The sequence below is a fragment of the Protopterus annectens genome, chromosome 3.part0, assembly GCF_019279795.1.
Source record: "Protopterus annectens isolate FY-2018-M chromosome 3.part0, PAN1.0, whole genome shotgun sequence".
In the NCBI taxonomy this organism is placed as follows: Eukaryota; Metazoa; Chordata; order Ceratodontiformes; family Protopteridae; genus Protopterus; species Protopterus annectens.
In genome coordinates, this window is record NC_056731.1 from 793,923,536 (window position 1) to 793,943,613 (window position 20,078).

General features: G+C 37.9%; 1 protein-coding gene across 1 annotated transcript in view; it reads left to right on the forward strand.

Moving 5' to 3' along the window:
* The window catches only part of SLC6A3 (solute carrier family 6 member 3), an 881,868-nt gene that overhangs the window by 607,119 nt on the left and 254,671 nt on the right, over nucleotides 1–20,078 (forward strand). The window contains exon 12 of the mRNA XM_044065141.1: nucleotides 8,717–8,817. Within this exon, the coding sequence (XP_043921076.1) occupies nucleotides 8,717–8,817 (101 nt within the window). The remainder of the gene's footprint in view (nucleotides 1–8,716; nucleotides 8,818–20,078) is intronic.

Below are 20,078 nucleotides of genomic sequence, written 5' to 3' on the forward strand. Positions count from 1 at the left end.
AGCATGAAATTTGCTTGTATAAGAACATACTTCCTCCCACTTCCAAAAAGGACTGGAGGATACCATCACTAAGAAAAAATGTTTTAATGGTATTTAAAACTGAAGTTGCAAAATAATACAAAATATAAGCAAAGCAATCATGTTTTATTAAGCTTTGACTATGAATGACTAGTAAACAGTTAACTGGTGTAAAAATAAAATAATGCAATTATTTTATAAAATGTACTAAAAACACCAAATACACTTCTGAAGCTCCAGAGGTTAAATTCTGATGAAGTTTTACAAAAGTGGATATTAAAAGAAAATACACTGAAGATATTTTTTGGTTGATTTTCTTTGCACCTCACTAGTGTTTTTTTTTTTTTTTTTTTTAGTTCTTTTATTAAAAAAAAACTGATACAATGAAGGTCAAGAAGTTTCTTTGACAGGATTGTTAATTAAAATGCAGAGTTTATTTTCTTTATTTTTAATATGCTCTGTCAGTCTACAACATACTTTTAAATATAGTCCATTCAATAAACCAAAAATAACAGGGATAACATTATGCAAGACCTGTATTATACATGGGCTGTTAAGAATCTTTGCAGATGATATGTTTTCACAGAGTAATACTGCCCCACAACTCTTGGTTCTGAAGACCAGTTCCCTGCTGAGGTACTTTCTGTGTGTAGTGTGCATGCCCTCTTTATGTTTAGTCCATATGCTTTTTCCCCGTGTACTCCAGTTTTTTCCCACATCCTAAAGATGTATCAGCTAAATTGCTCATGAACTGACATGTCATCTAAATTTCATTCTTTACCTTATGCTAGCTGAGTGCCAAAACAAGCTTCAGTCTACTCATAACACCAAATAAAGCAGATGTAAAAATGAGCTAATGCTTACATCATGTAGTTTTCATTTGCATTATACCTTCTCATAGACACAAGGGTTTTAAGGATAAAATATGTGTGCAGTTAAAAGTAAGGTTTATAGCTACAGTAGGACCCATTTAGAAGAGCTGCTGCCTTCACTGGCAGGTGAGTCCCTAACCATGTGAATCTCAATGTGCCATGCAGTAAGACTCCTATAATGTGGTGCAGACATATAGACAGGGGAGGATCAGTGAATGTGAACTGACACAGAACCTATATCCTCCATGATCATACCTGCAGGAATTTGGGAACATTTGTCTTCATGCTATAAGGCACATATTCTAAGATATTCAGAACATAAATTATTAATAAGCTACGACCTCAACCATTGCTGAACAGTGGAATAGCAAAGTTAGTCATAAACTGCATCCATAAATTGCTTAGCCAGTGGTGGAAGCCCCATTCATAGCAACATACACAGAGTAACCCCTGGCATAACCAAGCTGGGTATTTGTGGAACTATGGAGATTAAATGTTCAGGCCGACAATCACCCTATAGTTCATCTCTAGAGAGAGGTACATTGACTTGTGTAATGAAGTAGAACCTTTAAGGAAGATTATAGCTTTAGGCATCTGGATATCTCTGTGTATGTTGGCTTCCTCCACTGGCTAGGCATTATTGCCCAGTTTACCACAATTATAATAACCATCCACCACACTGTCCCATTCATATTCTGTCTGTATATATGTGCTGTGTAAGCAGACTTCTTGCCATGGGCAGCATGTGCCTGCAGAAAATGTGTGAAGTTCTGCAGTAGCAAGCAGTATCAGCTTAGTGAAGTGCGCTCTCACCCATTTGCTAAGAGTCTACCATGGTCTATATCCCTCCCACCCCCCCCCCATCATTCTCCTCGTGCCCATGTCTATTACATTCTAGTAGCCATTTGCACTTTTGCCACTAGGGGGCAGTGTTCACCCACTCCCCATTTCCAAACTCAACCTACAACAACCCCAGCCCGTATTAGAACTTCACCCTAGAGATATTTCCTCCTATACATATTTTGCAACTCTGTAGTTGGGCCCAGCACTGCATCCCTGTGTCCCCTTACCTCCAAGCTTGATCTCTAACTCAGTGCCTTCTTCCTATTTCATAGATTGTTCTTGGTAAGCCACCCTCCTTCTCCCCAGCTCTACTCCTCTGGCAGTACCCTTGACTGGATTCTGTTTTGTCACCCCCATTATATCTCTGATAGTGGTACCCTCCCTGACTCTCTTAGCAATCAGTTTCCCCTCTTTCACATATCGTCTTCATTCCTCCCTACAACTATCTCATACTTATATCTCTACATGGTCTCTAAAAAACTTCAACACTGATACCTTCTCTAACTCCCTAAAGTACACAGACTGGAGCCTACTAAAGACCATGCCCCTAGATAATGCTGTTACGTACTTCAACACTACATTCTTAAATCTATTAAATAGCTTTGCTCCCTCCAAAACCAAAAGAATCAAAAGCAACACTATCCCATGGTTAACCAAAGAAACTACTTCCATCATGCGTCTCCGAGACAAAGCCTGGAAACGGTACCAGAAAAATAAACCCCCCACTACCCTAAATTAATATAAACTACTTCACAACAAGGTTAAAAAACTGATTGTATTCAACCAAAAATCCTACTTCTCCATACTTCAAAATAACCACAAGACCAACCCAAAATAATTCTGGAATGGTATCACTTCCCTCCTCAATCCTGGCATAAAAGACACCCCCTGCCCTGATGCAAATGCCTCTGACCTGGCCTTAGCCACCCAATTTAATTCCTTCTTTATTGATTCTATAGCCAAATTGACTACATCCTTCTCTAGCAACACTTCACCTTCATCTTCACCTATCTCTTGCTCCTCTAACACTACCTGCTCCCAAACCCATCCCTTCTCCATCAATGCTACCATAAAAATACTCCTCCTGAAGCTGAAACCATGCTCTAACACCCCTGACAACCTCCCCCCACAATTCCTAAAAATAGCTGCTGAAGCCATAGGTTTTCCCATCTCCATTCTAATAAACCGATCAATCCAAGAAGCCTATGTTCCCCAATTCTGGAAAAAGGCCTTTATCATTCCCCTTCATAAAGGGGGCAACAATAACAATATTCCCAATTTCTGACCTATCGTCATTTTATCCCCAATCTCTAAAGTCCTAGAAAAATGCATCCATCTTCAACTTCTACCCTACCTCATAGATAACCACCTTCTTACCCCCACACAACACGGATTCAGACCCAGCCACAGTACTACTACCACTCTACTCTCCTTCCTCAAAACTGTCAATAAAGCCTGTGACTCTGGCTCTATAGTGTCTACCCTCCTTCTAGACTTATCCAAGGCCTTTGATACTGTCTCACACAACCTTCTCCTATCCAAACACTCTAATCTTAAACTTTCCCTCTCTTATATAAACTGGTTCACCAGCTACCTCTCCAACAGGCAACAAGCTGTCAAATGGAAAAAAGCCACTTCCTCCTTTCTTAATACCCTTACAGGTGTGCCCCATGGTTCCATATTAGGTCCCCTACTCTTCAATATTTTCATAAATGACTTCCACCAGAGTACCCTCATGTTAAACTCATGAGGGTACTATACAATAAGCAGACGACTCAACAATCATCTGTTCTGCCACCACCACCTCAGCTCTCTTAAAACTAACAAAAAGATGCCTTCACTTCTACAGAGCACCGGATGTTAGATAACCGCCTACCACTCAACACATCAAAAACAAAACTCATGATATTTACTCTTGAAAAAAACACCATTATAGACAAGAACTCATTCTTCATTATTAGTCTAAATAATACCTGTCTTGAGGTAGTATCCCACACCAGACTTCTAGGTGTCCTCATTGAAGAACAGTTTAAGATCAACACTCACCTACTTGCTAATGTAAAAAAAACACCAGAAATTTGGTATGCTTTACCGCCACAACCGCTGCCTCACTCCCTCTACTAAATTTGTTTTCATTACAACATACCTCATCCCTTCCCTCTTATATGGTGCCTCACTTCTTACTAACCTTCAATCATCTTTAAAGACAAAACTCTCTTCCTGTTACAACAAAATCTCAAAGTTCCCTACTGGCTTCAAATCCTCCACCCACCACTGCAACGGCCTACACAAACTAAATTGGTTAGAACTGCCCAATCATCTTATCTACCTTCAACTCATTCATGCTCACAAACTTATCTTCAATCCCTCTCTATGCCCCTCCCTCACTTCCTCTCTCAAAATGCATCTACCCCACAGACTCCTCAGATCCAATAACCAGAATCTGCTCCCCTCACACACCCCTCTACTTAAATATTCCTACTCCGAGATTGCACTGCATTAAAGTAAAGGGAAAATATTCCCTATGGCGATTTCCGTGTTACGAGCGCGATGTTTTGACCAATCGGGTTCCTCAATACGTGTTCGCCATTTACAATTTTTGATCACATGATGGGAACCCCCACTGCATTATAACCTGTATTCTCTACCTTGCTTCCCTCTAGACCCTACCTGATTTCCATCTCATATACGTCTGGGAACTTTCTTAATCTCTCCCTTCATAACTCCCGTTTGCACTGTACCCTATTTTATCTCTCTTCCTCACTCTCTCTTTTCATTTGTCATACTTCAGCTACACCACCTCTTAGCTACCTTTCTCTCTACCTCCCTACTCTCATACTACCACTCCTTACGTTACCCTCCTTTCTTCTTCCACACGTAACTCTTCCTTATCTCCTACCCTGCTACAACTCAGACAGAATCTTTGCCTCTACTATTATATTTCTAGTGTTTAATCAAATGTATTTGTGAATATTACTGTTTTTAGTGATTTTCTTCTTTAAGGTTCTGCAGTAAACTTAACATTTTTGTTTGTATTGTATAATGTTTTTTATAGAGTTGTTTTGTCTAATATTGTATAAAGTCTTTATATAGCTTTTCTCCCCAGGACTCCATTGAAAATGGGCTGTTCTCGGCCCAATGGACTATTCCAGTAAACAAACTTCAAATAAAATAAATAAAAAACAAATAAGTACCTACAAAACTAATAATGCTGTCAGTTTACAATGTTAAACAGGTGTCTCACAAGTTCTCTTCCAGCTTTAACAAGAGTTTGAAATGTTTAAAATGAAGAAGGGAAAGAGGCATTACATCCTAAAATAGGAGAATTTAATACTAAACACAAAAATTAACCATGACTTGTAGGTTACAAACTTCTAGTCTTTAAGGGGATGGTTATGTGTACTATGATGTCCCCTTTGGAAAATTACTATCAGCAACAAGATAAACAAATCAGGCTTCTTACACCATTTGAAGCTTCCAAACTTCATAAACTTTGCAGAGTATAAAATACTTTACCGTATACCTCCGAAGAACAATCAATGTATGAAGGAAGACACATCGTTAAAATCACTTTTTATTCAATAATCAATGACTTGCAGGTATTCAAAAACAGAGCACCTTCTCTTCTCAACCCAGCAGTTCCTCCATGTTTCCCTTTTACCATGAAGACTCGTATCCTGCATGTAAACCTGCAAACCAATCCGTAAAGGAGTATGCAATCTGATGATAGACGTGAATGGCAATACAGTTTTGTTTGCATCATCTTGTCTTGTAGCTGCAAAAGAAGTTGACCCCAAGTATTTATTACATATATGAAAGAAAATATTTTGTATTTCACCAGTGCAGCTAAAACCAAACTTCTGCTTACATGATCTAGCATGCAGATTTGTGGCTAATTTTAAATAATCAGCAGAGCACAGATGTGCTGTTTAGTTCACTATTGAAAAACAGAACCGCAGGAACAAAAAAATATGATACATTAAAAGTCAAAATCCTGCACAAATACTGAAAAGTATGGGTATCTGTGAACTAAAACACCATCATTTATAAGCCTGCACCCTTATGAAACATAGCTGCAGCATTTTATTCCTGCATGAAGCCTGAAATTAGTTTGTAGAATTTAGAAACTGCACACAAATTTAAATGCAACCCACTTTCTGTTTCTCAGCAGTGAGTTGCACTTTTAGTGAGGATCAGTTATAGATCCAACCAGACTTAAAACTAAGGAGTCTGATACTTGTAGCATTTCAGGTTCTAGGACAGCTGACTGAGTATAGCCAATACATGTACCATTTCAAGCATTAAAAGTAAAACAACGCCACTTTCACATTATAAAATATCTTCATTTGTGAAGGCTGTGGAGGTGCAAAACTCTTTATACTCTATTAAAATTATCCATGTCTAACTGTAACAATCCACATACTAAAATGAATACCCACCCAACGTCTTCACATGGTGTTGCCCCCTCACATAGTCTGTGGCAGCCATGGTTCTGCTGACATCACCATGTCAGTGACTCCATGATGCTGATAGCTGATGACAAGAGGTGAACTGTACTCTAAGAAACTGAAATTTGAAAGGGCCATTCAGAATTCTGTGGCACTCTGTTACTTTGTGGTAAAATGGAATTTACTGGCAAATACCAGACAGTTCACAGGTATTTTCTCAGAAAAATTAAGAACACAATTCAACATACCATTTCAGTATCACCACCTCAATCTTTTACCATTTACTCAAAATGTATTAATAGGGCATTTCTGGGATGTTTCCATCTTTCTCATGGTCCAATGTGCTCCCCCCTTTTTCGTAGAGATTGTTTACCTCAGGCACACTTGTTTACTGATTTTGAAGCCGTAACTCAGACTTTCAGAGAATATGAAGATGTCTTTGATTTTTAGTAAAGTAGCAGCAAACTGAAAAATTCACAAAAACTAGTGTAGTCACTGCACAACTGAAATTTTGCCTGCATGGCTGGGGGATCAATAGCATTCAGAACTGGTCAGAAGAACCGAAGAGAACGTGAATAATGTGGGATACAGAAGGGAGCCTCACTCTACCTATAGCAGTATTTTGGTTGACATGAGATCTTGACAAGACTCTGACATGGAACATAGCTATTGCTTGGAAAATCTAGCAGGAAATGATGCACAGGATGTGGGTAAACCCAAATGTCATGATTTACTGTTACAGTGATCCTCCCACTTCTGCTGGTATGATATAGTAAGGCATAATGGACTTAAAACTCATTGCTGCTTGACGTTTACCTTATGAGCTCCAGTCATCCACCATTAGAATAAAATGTATTGTGATTCTGCTAGTTTAATAAATGGATACTTCATACATAACCATTATGACTTCTAGCAATTATTAAGCAAACTTTGGATTTCATGTCTGGTGTAAAGGAATACACCAGATGCATATTAAGACTTCAGATTTGGAAAATGATCTTTTGCAATGGTCCACATCATCAGAAGATAAGGAATAATACCCATGTCCATCTGTTCCAGTAACCATTACGATAATGATGATTATACTATGTATTGCTTTCTGCAATGAAACAAAACTAGCATATTTTATTATATTTGTTTCATGATAAAATAAGCAGGATACTATTGCAAAGCTTGTTGTATATGTAGACTGCATAAGGAACTCAACAGTTATGACATTTAGCATGTTCTACACCTATGAAGGAGCAGCATGGTGGATCAGTGGAAAGATCACTGGCATACAGTATGTGGGTCTTGGATTCAATCCTGGATTCTAATTGGTATATTTGTGGAGTTAGTATGTTCTTCTCATGTCTGCCAGGTTTTCTCCAGGTACTACAGTTTCTTCTCACCTGTCCAAAATATTCCTGGTTTATTGGCCAGACTAAATTGTCAATATAGTGAGAAGTAAATTTATACTTGTCCCTGTGAACCAAATTGTGTCTGAAAAGTGTCTGTGGACCAGATCAGATACCAAGTCAGCAAATGTTAAAATAATAATAAAAATTGATAACTGTGTCCTGCAACAGCATACTGAAGTGCTCCAGGAAAGGTCGACCCACCCATTTTTGTATGACTCTTGATGCCACTGTTAGGACACTAAGAACATATGACAAGTATAGTATGGTATATCCCCATGATTTCTTTCCCACCAAATGCTCTAATAATGGGTCAGCACTGAGGAAGGCATGGAAAAAAACAAAAATATGTGCACTCTACAAGTAACCTTTGACAACCTAAGTGATGGAAATATAAAATAGATGGAGTTGCATGCCTTATAGCTTATATACCTTCAAGATATGGCCATGTAAAGATGTTAATGAAGGAATACACATGGTCTTTCAATTCTGAGTATTTCTGCTAACCGATATGTCACTGGTCAGTCTGTTTAAGGTTGTATGAGTTATGTATCAGAATACTGACAACTTGAGCCAGTGTCTTTGCATAAAGGGATAACACCCTAATTATGCACCTGGGTTTGATTAATAGCACTAGCAGGGAGAAATGACCATGCCCATTCCAGTTTGGGGGGACATTTGTATAGGTACTCCCTGTGAGGATGCATGGTCTTTAGTGGAAAGAAGTGCTCAGATGGGGGGGGGTGAGGCTAGGTTATTACAACCCAACAGTAAGGATGATGTGTGGTCCCAGGTCACCCAATTTATCTTAGTTAGCCCAAACCCTGTCAAAGCAATCCCTGGCAGGTTACAAGTGGCAGGTAGAGCTGATATAGGATGGGGAAACAAGGATGAGCTGATGGCTGGCTGTGTAGGAAAGGGAAAAGAGGATAGTGATCACTTAAGCGATTCCTTTATCATTTGAGAAGCTCAAGACTAAGGTTATTATAACAATGCGATTCTGACTATAAGACCAATATAATAATACCACTGCTGACAGAGAAGAACTGTACCTGCTGGTTAATTCTTTTGTGCTGCATGCAGGCTCATGTGCAGACCCTTATGTGAACCAAATGATCTCAATATCTTTGTTTTCTAGGTGTTGGGAAGTTCAGTGATGACATTGAACAAATGATTGGGCAAAGGCCTGGTTTGTACTGGCGATTATGTTGGAAGTTTGTCAGCCCCTGTTTCCTTTTGGTAAGTGCACATTTTTTGTCTTCCTTCTAGATATTGTTACTAAATTTAAATATCAGTTAAGCTACAGTGAACACACTAATGGCTATTTCTTTTGGTTAAAAAGTAGTGGGTGCTGAATGTTGTGTTGTAGTACAAAAGTATGAAAAAGTAAGGACAGATCAAGGAGAGTAGAAAATGAAATGAAATCAATGACTGACTTCACAACATTTACTTAAAGTGTCTATAGTGAAATAAGAGTTACTTATCAGACTGCAAAAAAGGATGTTTCGTGTTATCTATAAGTGAAGATCTATGAAGCACATGAAGTGATATGAAGGAACAGCTGTATTTTTTTTTTATTTGGTACTGCACATTGCCCTGGTTATTATTAAAGCAGTAGTTATGAAGCAGCAAATGTAGCTCAGGAAGGAATTCCATGCCCGTGCAGAGACACCATATGCCTGAAAGGGAGCTCTGTTAATATGTCAAGGATACAAGCCAGTTCCAGGTAGGAATACAATGATTAACATGGTGCAGCCTATCACAGACTGATGCTGGGATGGCCCAGGGAGCCTCATCTTCATCTTAATTGGTTAGACTAGAACTGAAGGAGGTTCTTAAGTACTGATATAAAGCACGTAGTTTAGGGATGAAGAATGGCTGTGGTGGCTGAGAAGGATGAATTATCCTTAATTCCATATGCTTGTACAAAGGCCTCTTCCATTTCTAGTATGCTTCTTTTCCCCGAAACAATTTGTAGTCCTATGCTATTCAATACCTTATCATAGAAATTATTCTAAGTTCCTTATAGTCCATAATAATTGGATACTGGTGAGCTCATCTGACCTCTCAGAATATCAAAATGTCTTTTAGGCTGTCTGTATCTTTCTGAAACTCTATTTGATGGAGATGTGTGGGTCTGCAGGGAAAGAGTAGGCTTAAAAGATAGTTGTAATAAGAACTGCATGATGTTTCCTTATGCTATAAGCTTTGCAGGGTCCCATTTACCATTGCACTCAGTCCTTCAGGATACTGCCTACTCACAGTTATCAAAGCCAGAAGCCATAGTTCCCAGCTAGGATAAGATGGGGGTAGAGGTTCAACAGATTTGCTGCAGTATTTCACTATGTCATGGTATAATGCTTTTAGTATAATACAGATGACCCAAAGTCATTGTCTTGCTTAGCTCCACAGATGGAAACTATGCTGAGAATTCAATTTGCTAGGTCAAAGAATGAAATGAAAACATGGGAGCTGTTTCTTAAAATTATGTTACTGTATGAAAAGAAGTACTGTAAAACATTCGAAATATGGCTGCGCATATTTTGTCTAGGACCATTCTAGTTATAATGCTTATGGGGATGCAAATGAAAAAATAAATAAATGAGTGCAGCTGCAATACTGAACATATTTTCTTTTAATTGAAAAGCAGAAAATTAGTGTTTTTCAGTCCTGAAACTACCAATGTAGAAATTTCCTGGTACCTCTGTAGAGCTTGGAAGTTGAATTACATTTATACTCACTTTAAGTAGTATGTCTACACACAATACATGTAAATCTAAACATTTATCCTTACCACACATACATAAAATCCAGTTACGTTCAAGGCATCTATGAAGGTTGATTGATATTACACAAATAGGGAGCCCAACACTTAATATTAAAAAAGGAAATTTGTAGTCTTGCTATTAGTGAAATATACAAGTACAATTAATCTGCCTAGACATAGTATATAACTTATCAAGAACTGCAATCTGAGAAGACATCAAACTGTACAGAACCTAACTGAAAGTGTATTGCTTAAAAAGAGCAAACCAGCATAATTTGCCATGTAGGCTATAAAACTTCCCTCGGAGCTGCAGTTAACTATTCTGGTGCCCTGTGCCTTTGTGCTGTTTCTCTGATCTGGTGTCCCCCAATTTTAAGAGCTGAAGAAAACCAAAAAAAAATGTTTCCTCATACCTGAGGACCAAAAGCAAAAAAAAAAAGCTTTAGCAGCAAAGTGATTGATACATCTGAGTATCACACACAGAGTATAAGGGGATATGACCAAGAATGCAGCCAGTATCGGCATTCATTTCTATTGACACACTTCACACCTGACAGCAATTGCAGTATCAGCATTCAGAAACTGAATGCCAGTCCTGCCAATTGTGCCACCTGACACCTTGTGCCTGGGTTGTTTGCTCCATTTGCCCCACTCATCTGTCTGACAGTCCTAACTGTAAGTATGTCATCAGAAAATAGTGGTGATTCAGCAATTTATTCTCTTAATGCTATCATAGATTGCACTTTATTTATTTGGTTACTTTTAATTGATGAGGCTGGTCCCACTATGTTTACAACATTTTCCTAATCCCTCATGCAAACTGTATTTGTACTGTCATCTTACTTTTCAGAGGGAGTAACTTGTTCAAATGCTGTGCTACTACGTAATGATCAAATTACACAGAAACACACACACACATTCACACAGATGATGAAAACCCTTTTTGTGACATTGTTTTTGACTACTAGAATATGAAAAAAAAAAGAAAATAACCTTAATCTCAGAAATGAACCCATAACCTCATACATTCCATGCAGTTATTACTGCCTCTGGGTTAACAATGAGTCTGTGGAATTTAATGAGTGAAAATAATTTGATCTCAAAATCACTGTGCTGGGGGTTTTCTAGGTAAAATGGGGAAAACACTGTTACTATCCCTGAATTATATGGGTTTACCTGACTTCTGCATGTACTGTCTTACTATAGGTAGGCTAATGAAAAGCCTGAGTCATGATCAAACACGTAATCATTGGTGCCAAGCATTGTTATAGATTTGGTTTAAATCTTACAAAATATAGTTTTAATTATTTGGCTCTTCCCTACCTGAAATAAAAAAATTAAGATATACTAAATATTTTCTAGTCTAATGGCATTGTTTCAAAATTTAATACATTTATTAAACATGGATAACAGCTATATCCCTTTTCAAGTAATCTAAATCCTAATATTTTAATGAATAATAAAATGTCTGACTTATCCAGTTTCCCTTTTCATAAAAAACAAATTGATATGAGACTGTATTTAAAAATAATGGTAGAACAATAAGATTGAAATTAAATTACTTAAAGGGTATTTAAACCATATATGGTATCTGCTTAATTCAAAATTTACCTTTGCCATGATTCTGACTATAAAATTGATATGACAGAGCTATTTCAAAATTATATAAGCTAATACTAAATTTCAAATTCAGAAATGCATGTTAATATTCAATATTTTGGTCATCTCAGGAACAATTTATTAGAAATGAATTAAAAAACAAACACTATCGCTTAACGTTAACTATATCCCTTTTATAAACTGTAGTACACACGAGTCATGATAATTTACAATGTGTATCTGACACCAGCCAAAAACGTCATATTTTCTATCTTGTTCAGCCAGATATAATGTATGCAATCTAAATAATGTGATGTGTAACACATTTTGGGGCTGATATTATACAAAAACTATTTAATACAGTGCAACAAAAATAACAACATTAGAATTTCAGTATATTAGCTGTTGGAAAATCTGCTATTTTATACATCCCGCCACCTGACTTATACTCTGCTGATCTGAGAATTTTAATAATTATCTGCATGATTATTAAAGTATATATTACAAAAATGGCTTGACTTAAAAGCACTGAACTGCATATGCCTAACAACAAATGGCACTTAAAATACTTAAAAGTAGGTAACATCAGATCATCTCCCAGTGAGAGCAAAGCAAATTCTATAGAATGCTAAAGGAAAACTACTGAAATTTCCTTTGCCTTCTCTGGTCCTGATGTCTATATATATATTTGTTAATTTCTGTTTCACACAAATGTTCATTGTAGACAGTGATTTTTAAGTTATTATTTTCCTGTTAGGATATTTTATCTTAACACTTTGGTATTTTTATCTATTTTTTTCAGAAGTAAATAGGATGTCACAATGCTACATCATTTATTGTTAACCTGTGCACTAAGCTTTTGTTTCATAATGTATTTAGTTTACTTTCTTCTTTGTACTTCTATTTGTTCTGCAGTGTTATGAGTTGTGCTTTTTTGACGTCTTAACCCTGTTTTTGACAAAATTTTTATCACTTTGGTATCCAATTTAAATTTTCCAATATTGAAAAAAAAAAATGTATCTTAAAGGAAACTTATTTATTTAACATCTGTTTACTGGGAAAGTCTGACCGGGGCAAAGCCCATTTTCAGCAAAGTCTCAGGGAGAAATGCTCCAGACACATGTCTTTGGAATGTGGGAGGAAATTGGAGCAACTGGAGGAAACCCATGTGAATGCACAGGAGGGCATACAGACTCCACACAGAAGGCACCTCAGCCAAGAATCAAACTGGAGAATGTCTTGCTGTGAGGCAACAACACTAACTGCTGCACCACTGTGCTACCTGAAACTTAGTACCTCATTATCAAGATATTCATTTTTAGTCAAGCAGCAGCGACAACTTTACAGACTGTACAAGAAATCCTATGATCAATTTTCAGAGAATGGTCAGCATTTTCTTTTCATGTTTCAGTAATCAAATACAATGCTGCTGAGTTTTTTTTTCTGAGAGTGTGTGTGTGTGTGTGTGTGTGTGTGTGTGTGTGTGTGTGTGTGTGTGTGTGTGTGTGTGTGTGTGTGTATGTGTGTGCTTGTGCTTCTTTGTGCATGAGAGTGTGTGTATGTATGCAATTGGAACACCCACTTAGATACCTTACTAAAAGGATACAAGGCAGAAACAACATGTCCAAATGGGATAGGTTATTTCACAAAAAAGGGAATTTGGCTAACCTTAAAATAGCCCACAAGGGCAGCTTGCCTTCTACTTACCTATGGTCCTATGAAGCTATGTGTGCATGTGCTTCCGTGTGTGTGTGTGCATCCTGAATTTGATCTTAAAACACCATGCTAGTGTGTCAGGGACTCCTTGTTATTCTACATGAAGTAGCAGTTATTTAGCATACAGTATATCCTGGGTTCAATGCCTCTGCAAGCGTCATTATTATAATTTTAAATTCCAGTAGTACTACTACAAAGACATTATTGTTAAATTTGAAATTAGTTTTCCTTACAGATTACAATTAATTAGTCCAGTATGTTCACATTTGTGTTTATCTGATATTTGAACTGTCTGTAGCACTAAACTCACCTTGATATTTAAACATATTTCTGCATCCCTGTCTTCTCCTGCCCGTACTATAACTTTACATTGCTCAAACTGAAGCAGTCACTAGAATACTCTTAAAAATTGTTGTAGTAATTATAGAAAAACAATAATGTTTAAAATTAAATGGTATTTTTGTGTGCCTTTTAAGGGTCTTGCTCTTTGTTAATATTAACATTTTAATGCAATCTTGACATAGTTTAAAGTAAATAATTTTGTAGTGGAGTCCAGGCATAATGTTTTTTTCTCTTGTGTCTGGGCTTTTTATTCATCTAAAATATAAAAACATTACTTATTGTAACACATGATGATATGAGCATTCATTTTAAACAGAGAAATATCTGGTTAATGCATTCATATATTACAGACTGTCCTATACAATATACCAGAAAGTGATACCAGTTATGCTGGATTTACAGTAACTTGCATTGGCTGTACTTGTTCAGTCTTGAGTTGCCTGAACTGTACTTGCTTGAGTTGCTGTTTTTAGCAGCTATTTGCTTGCTATGCATTGTAGCGATGGCTGGGAGCCATAAAGGTATGATGCACGCCCATGAAAGACTTACACAGTTAAGTAGCACTGCTTGGTGACACAGAGAGGCAATGAATATGTAAACAAAAATGTATCATGTTTGTATAGAGCTTTCCATATGTGAGGGTATGCAAATGAGGCAGGTAGCAAGTATGCAAGTGGTGTTTGTGGACCTTTCAATCTAGTGTAATTGTGCAGATAAATAAAGCAATTTGACATGTACATCCAAATGTGCAATAGTGAAGCCACAGAGTGTTACATAACATGGTAACATCAGATCCAAAACAGTGAACTCAGACTGACACATCTCAATATAAAGCAGTGCCTGTAGCAGCTAGGCTGTGCATGCTATTGCCTCCCTCAGTGGGACAATACCAGGTGCTACATACAACTAAGTCACCATATATTATTTGCAGGGACACTGCTATGAGGCCCATATATGTGGCACATGATGGATTCATACAAGAGAAAGAAATGAAAATAGTGGGAATTAAAACAGCATCTAGGAGTATTCAGGATGGGGGGACGGAGGGCGGGTCCTTTTTCTAACAGAAGGGAAAGGGGGTAAGTATGAAAGGGAAAGCAGGGTAGGAAGGGGAGACAGGATAGTGTGTAAGGAAAGACAGACAAAAACACAGGAAAGCAGAGAAAAACAGGGGTAGAAATGCACACAATCCAATGGGAAAATATGGGATGGACAGGGACAAACAGTTGGTAGACAAATGCTGGCGGTGAATGCTTAAAATCATCAACTTTGGAGAATGGCTCAGTCTTAGAGCCTGCAGATGGCACTATAGGTCTCAAAGGGGTTTCGGTTATAGATTTATGTATTTTAGGGATCCCAAAAATTGCCGGGATCCTGAGGTTTTTCACCATAACAAAGTCACTGACCTTGATATCGAAGTCATATGAGGTTTTGTATTATAACCTCACACCAGAAGAAAGAGACTTGATGTTATCACTTTGCAACAATAAAAATGTACGAATAATGAAACCTGATTGGGGGGGGTTGTTTTGATGGACAGATTTCTCTATTTATCCAAGACTTTGGAATATCTGAACAACAGAGAGTTCTTTACAGATGCTTCTCTTAATGAAACCAGTATAGCCTATCATGGCATTGATTTGATTATAGAAGATATGGCCATTACATACAATTTTCCCACAATAGATCTAAGACTGAGACATTCTCCAAACTTGTGGATTTTAAGCTCAAGCAGTTTTATGAGCATAAGATGCAATTACTTAAGGACTCTTGGCAAAGTGTGGCTGGCTTACCATTTTTACCAGATGGCCTGTTTGTTACTATAGGCATTAAAGATCTCTTTTTCAGTAATACCCCATGACCAGCGCCTGGAATGGTTTCTAGAAGCTATGGTCAAAGGGACAGACATGAACAGTAATGACACCAGTTTGATTTATCAGTGTATTGAAACTGTGCTTACTAACCATTTTGTCTACTTCAAAGGTGAATATTACAAGCAACATGAGGGAGTTGCTATGGGAGCAGCCTCTGGTGATGATGATATCTTCATTTTGTGGAGGGGGAGCATTACTTAGATTATGGACTTAAATAAATTTCTCAGTGATTTGACTGATGTTTACAGTTTACTAACTAACAGTATAATGAAACTATTAATTTTTAGATGTCACCATATATAAGAATGTGTAAAAGTGCAGATATAAGTCCAATATCTATAGAAAACAGACTTTTTCCAATGCCTATTTACATTTTGGAAACCAACATCCCTTGTGGCAGAAAAAGAATTTAGTTAAAGGCCAGCTGATTCACCTGAGTAGGTTTGTTTCAGATGATATTTGTCAGAAAGAAGTCAACTATATGAACCAACATTTTAGGGATCGTGGCTACCCATCCGAGATGTTGGATGATTTATGCAACTAGGTTTCAGAACATAAGAGTACTAGATATTGAGCCCTAATACAACACCCACACTCCTTTCATCCTAAGAAGCCTGCTAATAGTCATGAAGATATGTCACAAGCCTTTGTGTTTGAAACAACAAGTTCTTTTTTACTTTAAAACAAGCAATCAGTAGCCACTGGCACATGGTTTTTGGACTTTTTGGCATGACAAACCAGCTGGGTGAGCAATCGGAGTTCATCTACAAGAAGAGTAAGAATTTAAAACTTTCATTTGAAAGTAACAGATATTGCATTGACATTGTAGTTAGAAATAGTGGCATGAAATGCTGTGGCACCTGCAAGCAATACAGGTATATTTTACAAGGTACATATTTTATGTGGCAGGTTACCACAATTTGTTATCAGTGACAGGCACTTATAATTGTGAAACAAAAGAGGTTATTTACATTGCCTTTTGAGACTATTGGGGCATGGAGAAATATAATTTACCAGTATGTTTATGCAATTAAAAAGGAACGCAACATAAATTCTCCATGTAAACTCTCTATTATATGTAAAGACTTTACAAAATTTGTTTTTACATCTTGGAGAAAGTCTCACTGCCTATTGGGCAGGGTGATTGGGAGCTCCGTTAAGAGCAGTGCAGGCTTTTTTGGCAACTACTTTTGAATGCAGGGGTTTACCCTGGAATAAATGACTTTATTTCCATTAAACCTGCACTCATCAAACATTAGAGTTTTATAGCTGTATACTAGGCTAATGACCACTAAGCACCTTAAAGTCTTAGCTGTGCAACCCAACTGTGGCTCACAAATTTGATTTATATTTCATTTGTAGGTGGTGATTTACTGACTGTCCATCAGAGACATAGCAGGCTAACCAGGTGTAAATTTACGATTACCCTTCCACTGGTCCAAGATGTGTTTAAATAGGGATAGAGAGGAACTCTGCTTCACATGGATTGGGAGCCTGTTCCTGAGAATGAGAATTCTCTGAGGCACATCGGTCACTCCAACATGTCCTATTTATGTTGCAAGAAAAAATTAGGTCTTCTAATCTAGTAGTTCTGATGTTGTTTGTTTTGCAGATTAACAAAATATTCATCAAAATAGGGACCAGGGATACCTTGTATGTCAGGCAAAGATCACCTATCAGAAGTCTGCATGATACTGAGTAAAGAGACAGGGCTTTCAGGAGATCAGCATAAGTCATTGTGTTTACTCCCTATATTCTTTTTGTAATGAACCTTTGTGGATGATCTAGTTGCTGCATGTGTTTGGTCAGGTACATACCAAAGGATGCTCTATGATGGGCCTGATGAAGGCCAAGCACAGTGGTATGATGATCTCTCTGGACCTAGATGCCATGCATTTGCTTACAAGGTGAGCAACATACATTTTTCTTACTACCTTGGACACATTTTGGTCAAAGGCTAGGTTACTATCTACATGAGTTCCCAGATACCTCAACGTTTAATGGCATTTTATTGATGACATACTTATCTGGGGTAGCAGACTTCCCAAAAGGTACTATAATGTATTTCTTGGTACTGAGTTTTAAGCCATGGTTTTGACACCAAGTGTTTGACCTTCCTGAAGAGTGTTCTCATCTTGGGGGAATTTAGTGACTGCTCCTAGTTTGTAATCATCTGCAAACTTGGTTAGACAGAGGCCTTTCACATTGGCTTTGACATCTGAGAAGTATATGCCAAAGAGGAGAGGGCCTAGCATAGAACTCTGGGGTCTCCACAAGTGACTTGCCACTTTGTGGAGGTGGCATCACCAATTCTAATCTCCTTGGTCCTATCAGCGAGCCAGATAGCTATCCAGCATGTTATAAAAGTGTTTATATTAGGTTCTGTAAGTTTGTTGACAATGCCTGCGTGGGATATTATATCAAATGTCTTAGTTAGATATGCACACATTTCCCCTCATTCATTGCTTTAGTGACCTTTTCAAAGAAGTCCGGCATATTCAGTAAGCATGACCTTCCTTTGTCAAAGTCATACTGGGAAGGATCAAGTGTCTGGAGGTCTCCTGTGTCCTTGCTGATAATTTCCATGATAACTCTTTCCATGGCTTTGCAAATAAGAGTAGTCAGACTAATGTGTCTGTAGTTTCCAGGATCTCTTGAAGATCCTCCCTTATGAAGGAGAATGACCTTCACAGTCCTCCATTCATGTGGCACAAAGCCTATTTTAAGACTATAGTTAAATAATGACTCCAATGGACCTGCTAAGTGATATTTTAGGCTATTCTGGAGGCATCCTGAGATGTTATCTGGGCCCATTGAAGCCATGTTCTTGGCTTTAGTGAGTACATGCTCCCTAGTTATAGTTGGAGGGATCTTGATTGAGGATATTATTGGGAGGATGGTTGAGGGTGAGGGGGGGTAAAGTTCAAACTGAATTTGTCAGCTAACAAGTTCACTTTATCACCGGGCTCAGTGAACATGGCACCATTAACCACCATTTCAACACATTGCTGTGTGCTGCCCCTGACATAGCTGTAGAAAGCCTTATGGTTATCTTTCACCTGGGAGGATATCTTAACCTCAGTGTTTGCTTTGCTTGACTTGACCTAATTAGCCCTGTTAGTTGCCTATTTGATGAGACAGTTTTTATCTTTATGGTAATTACCCTTCCTGATTTTTGCAATTTCTTTTTCCTTTTGCTCTATATCCTGTTTAATTTGGGATGCCACCATGCAGTTTGTTTCTGGAGCTAGTTCTGGGCTTACATCTGGTAGGTAGAGCAGCTTCTATGCAGCCATTGATGTGGTTGTACAGAGTTTCTGAGAGCAATTCACCATAAGCTGGTGTGTTCTCAGGGTTTGGAGGAGCACTGAATTTTGACAAACCATCACTTAATAATAGGTAATTTGCCTCAGAATAGTTCCTAATTATTACTGGTTTTAATGGGATTATAGTTTGATTTTGATTTAGAAGGGGACAGCTTTATAATCAGACTTTACCAGGGAAGGTGAGACAGTGAGGGGTGCAGCACTGTCCCATATTTGTGTGCATTAGGTCCAGTATTTTGGAGCCAGTAGTAGAAATTTTCACTATTTGGTCAAGGGTATTTGTATTTATGAATTCCAGGAATCTCTTTGCCAGTAGATTTGAGGCCATGTAGGATTCAATCTATACAGGTGTAATTAAAGTTGCCTATGAGTAGGGTGTTTTGTTGGATGGTAAGTGTCTTTAGTAGGTCCAAATATGCCTTGTGAGCTTCTTGGGACATAGTGGGTGACCTATAGCTTGTTAGGATATGGTACAGTGTTGTATCTATGATGACTTGCACATGGAGAAACCCCAGCACATCATCCCATTTGACATCCCCTAGAGGTATGCTTGTTACTGATGTATATTGAGACACCTACATCTTTAGTTCATGTCTGTGCAGCTACTGGTCTAAAAATGTGGAAGGTACTGAAACCTTGCTCTGCAGGGGTACGCTCTGCTGCTTTAAACCATGGTTTGGTAACTGCACAGATATCTATATTCTTCAGTATGACGGGGGCTTGGAAGGAGCGTAGTTTTGTTTTTATTTAGGCTCCTGGCATTGAGCAGTAACATCTTGATATTCTGTTGAGTTGATTTTGCTATGTCAGTAGGTTTGCCAATTTGGCATTGCTCAAAAAAGTGCACTATGGAGTAGAACAAAGCTTTAGCCAATA